This window comes from Silurus meridionalis, chromosome 1, assembly GCF_014805685.1.
Source record: "Silurus meridionalis isolate SWU-2019-XX chromosome 1, ASM1480568v1, whole genome shotgun sequence".
Lineage (NCBI taxonomy): Eukaryota > Metazoa > Chordata > Actinopteri > Siluriformes > Siluridae > Silurus > Silurus meridionalis.
The window spans coordinates 34,924,405-34,943,354 of NC_060884.1; the positions used below are offsets into that span (position 1 = coordinate 34,924,405).

An 18,950-nucleotide genomic window follows, 5' to 3' on the forward strand; every position below is an offset into this window, starting at 1 on the left:
GGTCCACTGTTGGAGCAATCATTAGAAAATGGAAGAAGCTAAACATGACTGTCAATCTCCTCGGACTGGGGCTCCATGCAAGATCTCACCTCGTGAGGTCTCAATGATCCTAAGGAAGGTGAGAAATCAGCCCAGAACTACACGGGAGGAGCTGGTCAATGACCTGAAAAGAGCTGGGACCACCGCTTCCAAGGTTACTGTTGGTAATACACTAAGACGCCATGGTTTGAAATCATGCATGGCACGGAAGGTTCCCCTGCTTAAACCAGCACATGTCCAGGCACGCCTTAAGTTTGCCAATGACCATTTGGATGATCCAGAGGAGTCATGGGAGAAAGTCATGTGGTCAGATGAGACCAAAATAGAACTTTTGGGTCATAATTCCACTAAACGTGTTTGGAGGAAGAAGAATGATGAGTACCATCCCAAGAACACCATCCCTACTGTGAAGCATGGGGGTGGTAGCATCATGCTTTGGGGGTGTTTTTCTGCACATGGGACAGGGCGACTGCACTGTATTAAGGAGAGGATGACCGGGGCCATGTATTGTGAGATTTTGGGAACAACCTCCTTCCCTCAGTTAGAGCATTGAAGATGGGTCGAGGCTGGGTCTTCCAACATGACAATGACCAAGTACACAGCCAGGATAACCAAGGAGTGGCTCTGTAAGAAGCATATCAAGGTTCTGGCGTGGCCTAGCCAGTCTCCAGACCTAAACCCAATAGAGTGTTTCTCAGCGACAGGCCAGAAACCTTACTGATCTAGAGAAGATCTGTGTGGAGGAGTGGGCCAAAATCCTCCTGCAGTGTGTGCAAACCTGGTGAAAACTACAGGAAACGTTTGACCTCTGTAATTGCAAACAAAGGCTACTGTACCAAATATTAACATTGACTTTCTCAGGTGTTCAAATACTTATTTGCAGCTGTATCATACAAATAAATAGTTTAAAAATCATACAGTGTGATTTCTGGATTTTTTTTTTAGATTATGTCTCTCACAGTGGACATGCACCTACGATGACAATTTCAGACCCTCCATGATTTCTAAGTGGGAGAACTTGCAAAATAGCAGTGTGTTCAAATACTTATTTTCCTCACTGTAAATATATTCACTGTAATGGTACACGTATTCGTACCGAAACGTTGATGTACAGGGCTTTCGGCACAGTGCACACGTGTACTGAATGCAATACTTTTTTACATGTGGAACACAACTACAATTTAAATTCCCACACGTACGTATTACGTTTCAGACCACAGGTGTTTTAGTCTCCACCTCACACTTTGAGCGCAGTGTCACTGTTTTTTTATTATTATTATTAAACTTGAAAATATACAGAACACTGGCAGGGATGTAAAAAAAGAAACTCGTGTTCGTGCTGTGCCTCGTACCGGAAATACAAAAAATAGTTTTGTTCATTGTGAAATGAAGCCGTGTCCGGTTGTACTACAGTCTGTACTACAGCGCTATGGATTCTCGAGCGTTTTATGTCCAGCTTCAAGAATTTTAAAGCAGGCAATTTATTTCAAATTGTTTTAAAAATGTAAAATGTTGATGTTCACAAATGTTAATAATAATAAACTGCGTTCATAAAAAACCACAAGCAATTTTATCTTTTAATTTCTTTCCCCAAACTGTTCTGAAAAAAAACGTGACTTTAAAACCAACGTATGAACTGAACTGTGAATGTTGTGTACCGTTACACCCCTGATATATACTGTATATATATTTATTGTTAAATATGTTACGAGTTCTTGTTACACATCTGTCCTGATGATCATGTGATCAGTTCTGTTCCTGAATCCACTCTTTCTGTGCTGCGCTCTGTAAATGGACCAAACCCGAGTTTAGCATTGAGCAGTATTCTCCACACTCTTATATCTCACACACACACACACACACACACACACACACACACACACACACACACACACACACACTATATTCAGTACAATACACTACAATACAATACAATCAAAATAAAACAAACTTAAAAAAATTAGACATCTGATGAACAATATGTGGAAAAGTTTGAGGAAAATAAAAAGTATTTATTTTTTTATACTGGTTGTATAAATATTTACACCCTTTTATAACGTTAACAAGCCGCTGTTCTCTGAATCATGTAATTTTCTGCGTGATTCTGATTAACCCCAAATAAAAGATCAGATGTATTTTTTATGTATTTTATCTGACAGAAAGTAAAGATCAGGAGCAAGGGTATGAAAAGATCTCATAACACTAGTTATACCAGTGGACTTCTGTTTACACTTTAACAATAGACACTGTCTCGAAGCAGCTTTACGCAGATAAAGAGGTTGAAATGTTGTATAAATGAATGTAAGTTTGTTCTTTATAAGTGTGTTTATCCCTGATGACTGAGTCAGTGGTGACTGTGGTGCTGTTCAGTGAAAAGTACTGAAATGTAGAACTGTTCATGCAACCTGTGATCCTGAGCTCATTGTAGGAGACGTGATTGAATACCAAATCCATCCTCAAAGTTCTTGAGTTGCTCTTAAAAATCAGTTCCGCTTCGAGTTCAGTTTAAATACTTGTGTTTTTGTATAATGAAAGTTTTTTGTTTTCTATATGTTAAGCTAATATGTGCAGGTGAAATTTCTTTCTTTCTTTTCTATATTGTATTTTTATGTGTATGTTCATTATGTTGTAGTGGAGCTTTCAAGAAGATAAATGTGAAGAGTTTTATTTATGAAAGAAGTAGAGAAATTTGGGGAATACCGGGACATGAATGAGGGCATGACATCTCTCTGAAACGCCGATGCTTTCAAAATGATGGATAGATCTTCAGGTCTGAGCTCTCAGCCGAGCAGACACACTGCATCTGTCCTGATTTACACCCATTAACACCCTGCCAGATGTTGACCAGCACGTGGAGCAGAAATATGATCCAACTGGACCGGTAACCGCTTCCAGTCTGGTCCTGGATTAACAAAACCCCTGGTGGAGATCAAGCGCGCTATAATACAGATGCTCCAGTAGGTGTCGCTGTGAGCGTCCAGGTCGCGTTGTGTTACAGGAATAGAAGAAGGCGTGCGGCAGTGTTGCTGATTGATGATCTGATCTCGGACTCTACTAATCATCTTTCCATTCCAATATTTCTGACAGGGTTTTACCTCCACACTTCCATCTGATCAGCTGGAGCTGAATTTGAGGGGCCAGTTGTCAAAGGTAAGATGATCGGATTTTGTTTATTGGATTGGATCAAATCTTGAAAATGGGTTGTTCAAAAGGGCAAGAAGGAATCTGAAATCAGATTAGATCATGGAATCCAATCCTAGTTTAAATCTGGATCAAACCTTCAGTTTGTGTTGATCAAAACTTGTCAGTAGGATTTGGAGAACTTTGATCCAAAAAAACAGGATTATCCTGATCCCAACAGGGGGTTGGATTTCAAGGTGGATTCCAGGAGGAAAATGTAGTAAAACTTTAAAATTGGTCAAATGATACATTTGTATAATTTAGTGTATATACTTTTATTTATATTTTGCACTTGACTTGTGTAACAGTTGTAACAGTGATAAAGTAGATATAGTAGACACGGGCCACCAATTAAGCTCTTCAATACAGTAAAGTAAAACTAATGAAATAATCCCCCAAACAGATTTCAATAACAAACAAAAATAATATATTCCATTTTTCTGTCATTCATCACCGTATATTAATTTCAAAGAAACAATCATCAGAGATGAGCCTGTCAAAAATAATGTCTAATAATTGCATCCATTATTATACGTCCAGTCAGTCCCTCATTCTGACAGAATGCCAGAGGTTGGTCTGGTTCTTCAACAGGCTCAGGTGCATCATAAACATCATCAGAGAGAGGGACATTGTGCCTGGTAGCGATGTTGTGCAGGACGATACATGCAAGAAAAGGAGTCATCAGCCATGGTAGGAGTGGATAGGCACTGTCTCCTAATATTATGCCATCCGTTCGTTTGGTTTGGAGCTCTCTGTATAAAGAACTCTCTCTCAGGATACGTGCATCATGAACAGACCCAGGCCACTTTACGACACAATTTGTGATGATGAGGTCAGCATCGCCCACAAGTTGGATGTTGATGCTGCGCCGCCCCTTTCGGTTGATGTACTCCCAATCCCTCTCATGAGGTGCTTGGATATACACATGAGTGCAGTCAATAACCCCAACAGTATTGGGCATGTTCCCCAAAAAAAAAAACTCTTACAGTGACCCCTATGTTGGCTCTTCTACCTGTTCTTTACATAGCTGGTAACAGATTAAACTTTTTGAACAACTGGCCCGAGGAGCTTCACTGCTTTCTGCTGGAAACATCAAGGTAACTTCAACTCGGCTAACAGTGGCTCAATCCTAAACGGGTTTCTCCTCCCTACACTAGTGCACTACAGAGTCTACACTAGCGCCGTTTACTACACACTCCGTAGTGCACTACAGAGTCTACACTAGCGCCGCTTACCACACACTCCGTAGTGCACTACAGAGTTTACACTAGCGCCGTTTACCACACACTCCGTAGTGCACTACAGAGTCTACACTAGCGCCGTTTACTACACACTCCGTAGTGCACTACAGAGTCTACACTAGCGCCGTTTACCACACACCGTAGTGCACTACAGAGTCTACACTAGCGCTTACTACACACTCCGTAGTGCACTACAGAGTCTACACTAGCGCTGTTTACTACACACCGTAGTGCACTACAGAGTCTACACTAGCGCCGTTTACCACACACTCCGTAGTGCTCTACAGAGTCTACACTAGCGCTGTTTACCACGCACTCCGTAGTGCACTACAGAGTCTACACTAGCGCCGTTTACCACACACTCCGTAGTGCACTACAGAGTCTACACTAGCGCTGTTTACTACACACCGTAGTGCACTACAGAGTCTACACTAGCGCTGTTTACTACACACTCCGTAGTGCACTACAGAGTCTACACTAGCGCCGTTTACTACACACCGTAGTGCACTACAGAGTCTACACTAGCTGTTTACTACACACCGTAGTGCACTACAGAGTCTACACTAGCGCCGTTTACTACACTCCGTAGTGCACTACAGAGTCTACACTAGCGCTGTTTACCACACACTCCGTAGTGCACTACAGAGTCTACACTAGCGCTGTTTACCACACACCGTAGTGCACTACAGAGTCTACACTAGCGCTGTTTACCACACGCTCCGTAGTGCACTACAGAGTCTACACTAGCGCTGTTTACCACACGCTCCGTAGTGCACTACAGAGTCTACACTAGCGCGTTTACCACACACTCCGTAGTGCACTACAGAGTCTACACTAGCGCCGTTTACTACACACTCCGTAGTGCACTACAGAGTCTACACTAGCGCCGTTTACTACACACTCCGTAGTGCACTACAGAGTCTACACTAGCGCTGTTTACTACACACTCCGTAGTGCACTACAGAGTCAAACGACAACGACAACGACAAAATACGTTTGGCCCTCTGTTGGAATGAAAGCGGTAACATCTTCCCACCACCTCTCTGAAAAAGTAAAATAATTAAATATATATCGATTCTGAGGTAGACAAATTGATCTCAAAATCGTTTTTAAAAAAATCGCGATAGTTTGGTGAATCGATTTTTTCTCCCACCCCTAGTATTAATAGTGTATTTTAGAAAGGCAGAGACTCTCAGAAGTAAAGATGGGCAGAGCTTCACCAATCTGTTAAAGACTGTGACTTTAAACTGTGGAACAATTTCAGAATAATGTTTCCCTATGTAAAATTGCTCTGTGTAGCATCATATCTTCTGTCTGTGTATATATATGGGAACAGAGGAAACCAGTTGCTGAAGATTTGGGGGAAGAATGTTGTCTCATATGTGTCTGATACAGGATTAGAGCTGCTCAACAGTTCTGGGTTTCCTTTGTTATATTTTTCTTTTCATGATGTGCCAAATGTTTTCAAATGGTGAAAGGTCTAGACTGCAGGCAGGGCAGTTCAGTACCCAGACTGTTCTACTACAAAGTCATGCTATTGTAATGGATGCAGTATACCATGAAAACAATTTTCTGGATGAAGCATTTGTTGCTTAAAACCTGTATATAGTGTTCAGCATTGATGGAGTCTTTCCAAAAGTGCAAGCTGCTCATTTCACAGGCACTAATGCAAAACCATACTATCAGAGATGCGGCTTTTTTAACTAAACGTTGATAACAATGATAACAAGCCAGATGGTCCCTCTCCTCTTTAGTCCGGAGAACCTGGTGTCCATGGTTTCCAATCAGAAATAAAAAATTGTCTGACCACAGAACAGGTTTCCACTTTGCCTCAGTACATTTTAAATGAACTTTGGCCCAGAGAGGATGGTGGTGTTTCTGGATCATGTTTACTCATGCCTTCTTATTTGCATTATAGAGATTTATCCTGCAGTTGTGGACGACATGGCAAACTGTGTTTTCAGGACGTGTTAATGAGCCTATGCAGTGATTTCCATAACAGAATCATGACTTTTTTTAAATGCAGTGGCCCCTGAGGCCTGAAGATCAAGGCTATTCAATATTGATTTTCACCATTGCTCCTTGGGCACAGAGATTTCTTCAGATTCTTGGAAACCTTTGATTATATCATGTTCTTTAAATAATGAGGTATTTAAATGCTTTGCAGTTTGATGTTGAGAAACTTAATTCTGAAATTGTTCCACAGTTTGTAGACTTTTTTTGGAACTCCCTGAGATGGCATAAGGAAGAAACCTTGAGAGGAACCAGACTCAAAAGGGAACCTCGTCCTCATCTGTGTGGCACTGAATGTTTATTTATTAGTTTTAAGATTGTTGAGGTTTACTTTATTTGACTGTGCGTAAATGCAGAACTGTTTGTGCCACCTGTAGTCCTAAGTCATCGTCCCCTTAATTCCAGAATTTATAGTCTTGCAAGGAGGAGATTATAATCAATAGTGTTGAAAGCTTCACTAAGATCAAGCAACTCAAGTAGGAGACACAAGGAGACACAGATGCTAATAGCAGGTCATTAACCACTTTAACCAGCGCCGTCTCTGTGCTATGATGAGGCCGAAATCCTGAAATACTGTAACACTTAGATTTCAAAAGCTTCATAAAAATTTGAGGAACCCCAGAGACTTGCTACATTTCAAATACATTTCACAATCTTTTAGAATGCTGTTCATGAGCCTTTAAAAAGTTGCAGCAGCCTTTTTAAGTCCACAGAAGACGATTAAATTCAAACTGGGCATCTCTGGTGACAAATGCAGTTTTTTTTAATACTGTCCAACGTGCCAGTAACCAGACTTTAGGTCTAATGTTCTGTATATAGTCGCCTGATTTGGAGACTCTAAAATATCTTGGATCTGCGACACTGAAATCCATCGAAAGGCGTCTTGGAATTCAGTGCTCAATAATCCACACAAAATTTAGTACTGCCATCCTTCTTTGGTACTAAAACCACTGGTGTGGCCCCAGGAGTAACCGAAGGTCTTATAATGTTTGATAGCGTAACTACTTATTGGTGGTCTCTCTTTTCTATATACTGTATTGTTTCTTTTTTTTTTTGCTGCTGTAACACAGAAATTTCCCCACTGACTGTCAGTGAAGTTGATAAAGCGGTGAAATGTTGGATTACTTTAGGTTTTTCAGGCAAGGAATATGTGGAAATTTTAAAGTCAATAGTGATTCCTGATGTCCCCAGAAACTCAAGACCTAATACAACTGAAGAAGCCAAGTTACAATCCTTCATCACATAGGCTGTTAGAGGATAGCTGTGGCCATGGACAGTACCCCACCAAGCTTTCTTCCCCAAGGCTAACTGTACATAACCATTAGCAAGAGAAACTGACTGTCCTCTGATGAATTGCAAACCTCTTGATTTGACCTCAACTGTTGCCAGCATAAGTGCTTCCAGTAGCCAAAATTGCTTGGTATTGGTGACCCTTGATGGTTATGTGGAATGTTAACATCATTAGCGGTTCTCCACTGTTCTCTGAACAGACAGCTATGCGCGAATCCGTCTGTCACCCTTTTCTGTCACTGTGCCTCTCTGAATACTGGCAATTCTTGGATTGCAGTTTCGAAAAGTTGCTTGAAGCATCTCTTGTTCCATCATGAAAGGCTTCAACCGCAGGCACAATGCTCGGTACTGTTATGCAAAAGTCCTAATGCTTTCATAAACTCTTGGTTTCCTTTCTCTGATCCTTCTCTCCACTTCGACCTCATGATTGTCAGACAAAAAAGATTGAAGAAAGGCAGACTTGAATTGTGACCATGTTTCTACCTTCTTTTTTGCTGCTACCCACCAGTCTTTAGCTGTATGTGTTAATACAGAAGGAAGCATGGAAAAGATCTCAGAGTCATTCAAAGGTTGTACAGACAAATACTCATCACCTTGCTCCAGATACATAATGGGATCTTCTTCATCCAGACTTCCAAATTTTGGAAACTCAAGGTTGATGGGTTCTTATAATGAAATGAACCGTGGTCTGGTATGGTGTGACTGTGTTGTGGAGTGGAAGTAACTCTCCCAGAAGACTGATTTAGGGATCTCCTCTGTTCATCTCCCCATTTCAGGCAATCCATAATGGTCTGTGCCAACTCAAGTATCTTAGCTTACAAAGTCTCCTTTACTTGGTTGCATTTATCCTTCAGCTTGGTGGTCAGTACCTTTTTGAGCTGCTGTACCTCTGTGTGATAATCCTGGTGTTGTCCTACCATATGCTGTAGCTGACTTTCGATGGCAGCAATTCTTTTTATTTTGCTCTGTCAACTGGAGTTGAACATCCTTAAAATGACCATCAATTGAGTTCTAACCTTATATTAAACTTTATGCATTCTTGAAGCCATAATAACCATCAATAAGCTATCATCTCCATTTGGAGGAGAAGGAGCAGGTAACAAAGTGCCATTAAATTTGCATCCTTGTTCTATATTTTTCAGATACAAGATACTGAGAGAATGACTAAGGTCTTGGATCGGCTCACAACGACTGGTGAAAGCTTCTGAAGAGTAGTCTGGGCCTGCAGAATCCTCACCCTTTATCTCCTTTTGCAAAGTGGCCATTTTACAACATGAGAACAATTCAAACTTTAAAGCATAAACTCTTTTACATTGCTTGTAATTACAGGTCTTGCAATATATTCCACAAAAACACAATCAGCCTGACTCATGGAAAGTAGAATAGGTGTTTCTCATCAAGTTCTTCAGGTCCCTGTTCGGGTGCCATATTTTATGTAATATTTAATTTCAAATGCTGCATTAAAAATTGAGGAACCACAGAGACTTGCTACATTTCAATGAGCCAGATGTATTAAACATATATTGGATACCAATACATATAAAAACTGCTAACATAAAGGAAACACCAAATTAGTCAATCAGTTCATAGAAAATAATAAATAGTATAAAGGCCACTGTTAGCGCAGCGTTTAGAGCAGAACCCAAGGGATATACAGTCTTTAAGTGCAGTAGAAAAGCATCTGTCCAGTAGTCTACCACTACTTAAGAGATAACCATTAGCAGTGTTGGGCAGTAACACGTTACTTTTGACAGTAACTAATACTGTAACGTGTTACTTTAAAAAAATAAAGTAACTCTGTTACCGTATGGTGCGTTTGTCCGTTTTTAAATGAGTGAATTTGGGCTGAAGTGTAGCCTACAGTCTAACCTGTTTACAGCAGAGACGCATTGTAGGATTGATGGATGAACCACTGTAAACAGGAAGAAGACGCACTGTGGGCGTGTCTCCGTTTATTTAGGTCTGTGCGGCAGTAATGGCGAGTCGAGGCGAGAGCAAGACGAGTTTCTCAAAAGTGGAAATATGCTCATTATTTCACTTTAGTTGAGCATAAAGACTTTTAAGTCAAATGTAAGCTGTGTCTTTCTGGTTCGAAGCTCGTATCTAATGCGATAAACAGCAACTCCAATCTGTTGAAGCTCCTCCAGAAACCCATGCTAGAAGCTATGTGCTAACCCGGTGTTCTGTTCTACATTGTTGATAGTTTTCATACTTCAGCTGTGAAAGGAACATGTTTAAGAGCTCAACACAACAGCTTTTATGATGCAGAAGCCACTTTAGTGTTTGATTGTGAATATATTATTCAGCTTGTTTTGTTATTTATTTCAGAAATCCTTGTGATATATTCAGTTTGTGCTGCTCTGACTTTAATAAAATAGTGTTTAAAAATTACTTTGTGTTTAAGTCAGTTTTGTGTTTGTATAGACCAGACCTGGGCAAACTACGGCCCGCGGGCCACATCCGGCCCTTTGTACGTCCCTGTCCGGCCCGCGTGAGGACAATCATTAATTACAGGGATGCACCGAAAATTCGGCCACCAAAAACTTTCGGCCGAAATACTTAAATCACCGAAACACCACGGTAGAAACACAATTGTAATGACGCAATAAAAAAGCGCAGCAGCACACGGTTATCTGGATAAGAGCAACATGTCTGCGGTGTGCTGAGAGCGATTTGCAAAACATGCAATGCTGAAATTTCAAGAGGGGGAGGGTGTATCTGCAAAGAGTTTCTCCAAGTCGGGTTTAATTTATCACCTGAAATCCAAACATCCCGATTGCCTCCTAAATATGAGAAGAACGTGGCGCAGAAAAGTAAAGTCAATCCGAGCATGCGCACTCCGTCTGTAGAGGACGTTTTTGAAAAGGCAGGAAAGTTTTCCAGTGATGGTGCCGAGGCAAAAGGCATAACACAAAAAATTATGGATTTCATTGCCTTAGATCAGTGGTCGCCAGTGGATCGACGGGTTGATCTTTAAAACATTCCCCTTGGATCCCGAAAATAGCAATGATTATAATATAATATTATTTATTACACGGCTCTTCTTAATGCTGTAGATTAGAACGTTCCATTCACTTGAATGAGCTTTCAAACGTTCGGCAGTCAATTATTTTCCTTTAACAGACCCGTTGCTAATAATAATTGACTGCTGTCTGTCTGTCAATACTATGAATGATAACAAATAAATAACAATAATTTATAATATTAAATAAAACACTTTTGTAATTGATTTATTCTTTGAACTGCAATGCATTGATTTTAGTGAGGTTAGTACACACTCATAGCCAGAAATACAATGGTTCTAATAATTGACAATCTTTTCTTTCGGTGTTTCAGTGTTTCGGTTTTGGCCTTGGTTTCCTCATTTTTGGTTTTTGGTTTCGGACAAGAATTTTCATTTCGGTGCATCCCTAAAATATTATCGTTGGTGTGGCCCTCTGACACAATTCAGGTTTCTCATGTGGCCCCTTGTAAAAATGAATTGCCCACCCCTGGTATAGACCATAACGCATAAAAGGGCATTAATGGGAACATTTAAAGAACGTTGTTTAAAAAAGTAACTAAAAAGTTACTTTTAACAGTAACGCATTACTTTTTGGTGTAAGTAATCAACAAAGTAACTAAGTTACTTTTTGAATGAAGTAACAAGTAACTGTAACTAGTTACTATTTTTTTAGTAACCAGCACAACACTGACCATTTGCTGGATATAGGATGAACAATGGCAGACTATTGGAACTAATGAAACAGTAAAACTGTTACAATACATTTCATAAATGTTATTCCTATGCATGTGTGAGCAGTACTGCTGTGCTACAACCTTTTCAAGGATCTTTTAAAGAGGTTTTATATTGGCCTGTAATTGGAGAGCTAACAGGTGTTGACAGGTTAGTCACGCACTACAATTTTATTGCCCCTGACTCACAATCCTGTCTTCAAGCATTTAAAACTGTAGAGATTGACCATCCAATAATAGCTGACATTTTAACTAAACTAGACCATTTGAAGAGGGAGAACATTAGTGTAAAATTTTGCTAGGTTCCGAGTCACATTGGTCTGTTGGGTGGCAATGAGAAAGTGGATACGCTGCCAGGAAAACACATGAATTGGAAATAACTGACTGTGAAATACCAACTTCTGACCTCAGACCTTTAATTAACCTATACATTACAATCAAAAATTGCAAAAATGGAAAATGCCATTTGTGGACCACAGTTCAGCATTTAACCTCCACGTGTTTACCTCTAAGTTGAAGGTCCTGGGACTCGGCCTGCCACTGTGTTAATGGATCTCCATCTTCCTGACAGACAGACCACAAGCCGTATGGGTGAGCAGACACATCTTACCCAACCTCACCCTCAGCACTGGAGCGCCCCAGGGTTGTGTTTTGAGCCCCCTGCTGTACTAACCGTACACATATGACTGTGTGGCCACTTCCAACTCCACCACCATCATCAATTTTGCTGACGATACTGTTGTGGTGGGCCTGATCTCCAACAACGATGAGACGGCTTAATTACAGGAGATTAAAAACCTGGAGGAGGTGGTGCCAGGAGATCAATCTTCTTCAGAACGCCAGCAAGACTAAGGAGTTGATAGTGGACTTCGGCACGAAGCAGGAGCGGCCATACCAACCGCTAAACATCAACTGGACCCGTCTTGGTCCTGTCATATCAACACCCTGGTGAAGAAGCCCGGCAGCATCTGTACCATCTGAGACACTTAAGGGACTTTAAACTACTCTCTCAGGTGCTAAGGACTGTTTACACTTGCACCATTGAGAGCGTCCTGACGGGTACCATCACTTACTGGTTTGGGAACAGCACCATGCAGGACAGGTGAGCCCTCCAGAGGGTGGTGCGGTCAGCGGAACGTACCATCCACACCGAGCTCCCTGACCTGCAGGACATCTACAGCACGCAGTGCAGGACCAGAGCCAGCAAGATTGTAAAGGACCTCAGCCATCCCAACAATGGACTCTTTTCTTTGTTATGTTCAGGGAAGCGATTTCGCTCCTTGAAAGCAAACACAGAGAGAATGAGATGAATTTAATCAAATGGCAGAGGGAATGTAACATAAAAAGAATTAATTGTATGAATTAAGCCCTAGTATCAAATGAAGCGTTTTTGTAGGTTTAAATAAGCACATGACCAAGTTGTCTACACTCTGTGCCGACTTGGCCACTGAAGGCTTACTCATCTGTTTCTTCTGATGGGTGAAGCTCCTCCCTTATGTCATTCATGTCAAGTTCCCTTGAATTTTAAACAGATCTTGTTGGACTGTAACTTTTACGATACTGCTAGAAACCAGAATTATTTAGAAACATCTTTACAAGGGATTTTTCATAATGTGTCACCTGAATATGTTTTAAGTTTTTATCTCTCGTAAAACTGAAATGTCTTATATAGTAATTTCAATGTAACGGACTTGATGATGACCCTGTGTCTACCATGTATACAGCCCTGATACTAACATGAGGGGTAAAGCTCATGAAACAAACAAAGAGCTCTGTCTCACATGTACTTTGCTTTTAAAACAGAAAGCCTGTTTTGTAGCTCAGCATAAAATATGGTTTATTTTATAAAAACATATTGATCGATTGTCTGTTTTGCTTCTTTCTGATCCAGATATGAGTGGCCTGCTCCTGCTACCCTGCTACCTACAGAACATACATTTATCGCTGCAAGAACATCAACAGATTCAACTGAGATGGTCTCCTTTGTTGTGATTAAATGTGAGGATCTGGAATCCACAGAGATCTTTAGTAGTAATCAAAGCTCATCTGGTACTTCCCACACTAGTGCCCCTTACAGAGAAGTGAAAAATGAAATTCACCAGTGCCCAGAGTGTGGCAAGATCTTCAGTCAGAGGAGGACTTTGAAGGAGCACCAGCGCATCCACACAGGAGAGAAGCCGTATCATTGTTTAGACTGTGGGAAGAGTTTTAGTCAAAACGGGAATCTCAAGAAACACCAGCGGATTCACTCTGGTGAAAAGCCGTATCAGTGTCCTCAGTGCGGCAAGAATTTTACGAGTCAGAGCGATCTTCAGCGGCATCAGCGCACTCACTCAGGGGAGAAGCTGTACCAGTGTACGCAGTGCGAGAAGAGTTTTATTGAGCGCAGCAATCTTGTAAAGCACCAGCGGGTTCACACTGGAGAAAAGCCGTATCAGTGCTCGGACTGTGGGAAGTGTTTTACCCAAAAACCTCACCTCCAGAAACACCTGCGCACTCACACCGGAGATAAACCATTTCACTGCTTAGAGTGTGGGAAGAGTTTTACTCAAGAAATTAACCTCCAAATACACCAACGTGTCCACACGGGGGAGAAACCGTACCACTGTACACTCTGTGGAAAGAACTTTACCAACCAGACTAATCTTCTGCGACATCAGCGCATTCACACGGGCGAGAAACCGTATCAGTGCTCAGAGTGCGAGAAGAGTTTTATAGAGAAAGGTTTCCTGATGCAACACCTACGGACTCATACAGGAGAGAAACCGTATCAGTGTTCATACTGCGGGATGAGTTTTACACAGAGGGGTAACCTCAGAACACATCTACATGTTCACACAGGAGATAAACCGTATAAGTGTTTAGAGTGCGGGAAGAGTTTTATCCAGGAAGCCAATCTTCAAGTGCACCAACACGTTCACACTGGGCAGAAACCGTATTTCTGCTCAGTATGCGGGAAGAGCTTTAGTAGGCATAGTAGTTTCCAGCGACACCAGCTCATCCACACTGGAGAGAAACCATATCAGTGTTCAGATTGTGGTAAGAGCTTTACACAAAGGGTAACCTCAGAAAACATCTACAGGTTCACACCGGAGAAAACCCGTATGAGATTCTGGATTGTGGTACGAGTTCTACTGATTAAGCTGATGAAACCCCAGAGGATGCAGACAGTAGAGGTGTTTTAGTAGATGTAGGAACACAAGCTCCATCACAGGGATCCAGGAGATCCAGGACATTGCACTCTTCTTTTTAGAGAAAAGTGTAGGGATTATCTAGATCACTTCAGTGTTTTTTCAGGTCAAGGGCAACCACATTATACCAAGCATCAGACCTTGAAGTCAATGTGGTGTCCAGGCAGGTACGAACAAGGAGCAACCCAATCCGCTCCACCAGCAGTGTTTATACACATTGGTAGAAAGATATACCAAATTATACTTTTATTTAACTTTTATATTTTGGAATGATATTTCTTTCCTATCACTATGAGCTGATGTCATGGCATTAGGGGTATAATGATACAATGCTAAATGATGCATCACGATGCAAAATTGTAACGATTGATCTTATGTACATGAGCACCAACACAGAATGGTGTAAAAGTCATTAATAGTTTTGGATTTCCATTGTACTAAAAGAAATTATATAAATTATATATTTGATTGTTTAATAAAGTAAAGTTGGGATTTGAGAAGATCTGTAATTTATATGATTTATATGATCTATTTTCCATGGGTTGGATGTGTGTGAAAAATGATCTACCGTATTTTTGGGACTATAAGCCGCTACTTTTTTCCCACGTTTTGAACCCCGCGGCGTAAACAACGAAGCGGCTAATTTATTAATTTTTTCTGGGTTTTTCCCGGTTTCACAAACTTCATGCCAAAAAACTGAACCCCATAACATTAGACCAATGGAACGGAAACCTCACCTGTGTTCTGAGCTGCACGGCTTCGGGAGAAAAAACGTTTTTTTTAAATGCATGACGATGCCAAAAGATAAACTCCCGAGAGAAATAGTTGTGAAAGGAAGGAGGAAGACAGTGAACAATGACTTTCTTGGTAGCTACTGTTTAGATACAAGCCGTTGTAACACGTTGAGTCTGGGTGAAGGGAGAGCTCGCTAACTCCAGTTACAACAGAAATCATATAAGCACAGACAGGTTTCCAAAACTCATGCTTTTTCTTTATGGGTTAGTCAAAGAAACTTAGAAATCAGCATCAGAAAATAATAAGGACATAATCCGCGTCTTGCACACACGCAGTAATACTGGAAAAATGCGGCGGCAGGCTATTCCCAAAATACTGCTATGCTCCTAAAGGAAGCGGCTTATTTATGTTAAAAATAAAAATATTTGTAAAATTCAGTGGGTGCGCCTTATAGTCCGGAAACATCGGTATTTAAGTACACTGAAAACCCTAATAAGTTCAATAAGCTTAAATATACAAGTTTTGGAAAATGTATTACTCAATTCAATTGAGGGAAGGAGTTTACTTAATAGGTTAAGTTTACTTAACTTGGTGCTCATGTAGACTGTACTTAAATTGTTAAATGTTCATCTTACTTGGTGTATTATAAATTGTACTTAAACTATTAAGTTCATGTACTTACACTACATTTTTAACTTAATTTAAAATGGAATATTAATTATAAATTGACACTACTTTTGACTGTTAAATATTTATGCAATAATAAATGTAAAAAAATACTGAACAGCATATTGAATGTATTTATTGCGCAAAATCGAACAATATTAAATAAATTACAATACATACTTCAATGAAATAGAACTGGATCACAGCCAGACTTTACAACACTGTACGGGTGGTAACAACAGTACAAATGTCCCTCATTAACTGCTGCACTACATCACTGCTCGAACTTTGTGCATTTAATCAATTTAACCAATCACATGTTCTATAATCCATTAAAGGATAATTGAGTAAACAAAAAATATTTTTCTTAAGTAAAAAGCTGGTTGTACCAAACACTGTACTTTGGGCTTGAGGGCTTTCTGTCCCACTGACATCAGTACACGCTGTATGAATCTTGTCCATCACCATTTGGCCTTCAAGTATTATATTAATCTAGGAATTTGAATTAAAGGAGTTGGGGGTCTTAAGATCAGTGTCCTCGAATAAAATCCCCAGTGGCACATCAGGGCTTGAACTGCGATGATCAGACACCCAGTAAAAACACAAGAATAAATTAAATACAAAATAAATGATTGTGATCCTGCATTAAAGGTTGAACATCAATGCATATTTATCAGAACTCGCACTAAAGAAATGCACATCACTACACACATCACTTTTATTGACCAATTGTCATTAGCCACATATTACAAAAGTTAGCACAAATGTGTACATTTTTTTTATTTATTTCTATTATTTATAAATTTTTTACAACAAATATACATGTGCATTTACATAAATATACAGGTTTCCTGGAAAGCACTTGGTAGACACTTTTTAAAAGATTCAATATAAACTAATTGTTATTGTATTAAAAAGCCATGTTTCTTTATTAAAGTTCATCCAAAACGTAGTAAATTGAAGGTAAATTTACTTTTCCTTATTCCATCCAAAATGCAGATGATTTTGTTTCTTAATGTGATAAGATTTGCAGAAATGTAGCATTACGTCTGTTGCTCATCAATCGATCCTCTGCAGTGAATGGGTGCCTTCAGAATGAGAGTCCAAACAGCTGATAAAAACAGCACAATAATCCACAAGTAATGGATTTGTTTCTTACAAACACACAGATTTTCTCTTCACAAGATGTTAACCGATAGACAGGAGTGGTGTGGGTTACTTGTGGATTATTGTAATGTTGGAAAAACTTTAGGAAAAAACATGAACTTCCATTAATACCACAACAACTCACAATTAATTAGAAATACGTTGACAACATGAAATGCTTTTAAGTTATCTTTAATAAGACTAATATCTACTCACCTCAAGTTGCAAGTGCTGGTGTAGGCATGGAAAAAGTACAGTTTTTCTATGACCACCATGTTTCGATAATGCTTTACAAATTACCCTTTTATTTTTTTATAATACATGATTGTGTAACATTTCCACATGTCCACATGTTCTTGTCTCATGTCACCTGCAATATAAAAACAAAAAGGTCAAAAAAGTCAATGACAAAACATCATAAAAAATATAATTAATAATTAAATCTAAATGTTATTTAAAATACACATAATCCAGCAAATAAAGGAGGATCAGCTAGATAGAGATATTAAATAAAAAAATAATAATTGATGATAAATGGATTGTTGATGGATTTCACTGACTATTAAACATCACTTTGTTCTTCCTCAAAACACACGATTAACCGATGTACAGTATAAACTGATTTACATCTTACAAGTCAAATTAATTTAATTTCTCAATCATAGTTTCACAAAATTAATAAGTGAATTTTGCAAAGTTTGACTGGTAAAACCACTAATGTAAAGTGTTTTTGGCAAATTTGTAATGATGGCTGACTTGTCCTTTATTATAGAAATGTACCATTAGAATTTAAACAAACATATTACACAATTAGAATCATATTTTTTAAGTTTATACCTACATAAATATTTACTTACTGAATTTAAAAAGTGAAGACAAAAATCTTAAGTGAACTTTGTGGTATCAGCGAAAAGGCATTAAGGACCGCTTTTTATAATTATCTACCAATCAGGGCAGTAGTTCTCTTGTTGCCAGGCAGAACTCCTTACTTACCCAATCACATTAAAGGGAGACCAGCGTGAGCTTTTTTAATAAATCAGGATCTTTCAGGAGTTCACAACACTAACAATCTTAAGTTCAAGTATTTTGCAGGTAAGTAAGTTAAACTAACATATTGTTAAGTTACAAAAAGAAAAAATGTCAAGTACCTTCTGTTTCTTCCTTTTAGTTCTGCTGCTATAGTGAGTCTTACTGAAGTCCAGACTGCACAGTGACATTAACTTTCATACAACAATAACATAATAATCCATATCCTTCTCTTCCTATCACCTCTCTCTCTCTCTCGCTCTCTCTCTCTGTTGAGTTAAACATGCTCCTGAGGTTCCAGTGACCACTCTTGTTTTCTTCGATTAGAGGCGACTCTGTGCAGCTGGTGATGTTTCACATCTACACCCTGGGGATCATGAAATTCTGGAGTAAGATCAGGAGCTTTGAGGATTTGGACTGTAGTTAATACCAACAGTCTGCTACACTGACTCAGGACTACAGTTTGCTCTGATCTCCATCACTGCACCTCAACATCGTTTATCTGTAATAAATGGACATTCGGTGGAACCCAGATGAGGATGAGGTTCACTCTTGAGTCTGGTTCCTCTCAAGGTTCCTTCCATCTCAGGGAGTTTTTCCTTCACCACAGTCTCCACCGACTTGTTCATCAGAGACAAACTTACACTTATAAAGAACTTATTCATTTTTTGTTAATTCAGAGTGAATA

General features: G+C 39.6%; 1 protein-coding gene and 1 long non-coding RNA gene across 2 annotated transcripts in view; one reads left to right on the forward strand and one right to left on the reverse strand.

Moving 5' to 3' along the window:
- Positions 1-15,390, forward strand: part of LOC124382838 (zinc finger protein 850-like) — a 39,212-nt gene extending 23,822 nt beyond the window's left edge. Inside the window, exons 6-7 of the mRNA XM_046845119.1 lie at positions 11,566-11,649; positions 13,390-15,390. Coding sequence (XP_046701075.1) covers positions 11,566-11,649; positions 13,390-14,683 — 1,378 coding nt within the window. The 3' untranslated portion in view covers positions 14,684-15,390. The remainder of the gene's footprint in view (positions 1-11,565; positions 11,650-13,389) is intronic.
- Positions 15,391-16,683: 1,293 nt separating this feature from the next.
- Positions 16,684-18,718, reverse strand: LOC124383689. Its single transcript, XR_006925275.1, has 3 exons — positions 18,385-18,718; positions 17,453-17,606; positions 16,684-17,336 (listed from the first exon to the last, which is right to left on the reverse strand). It is a non-coding gene; the product is annotated as an uncharacterized LOC124383689 (long non-coding RNA).
- Between the last annotated feature and the right edge of the window lie 232 nt (positions 18,719-18,950).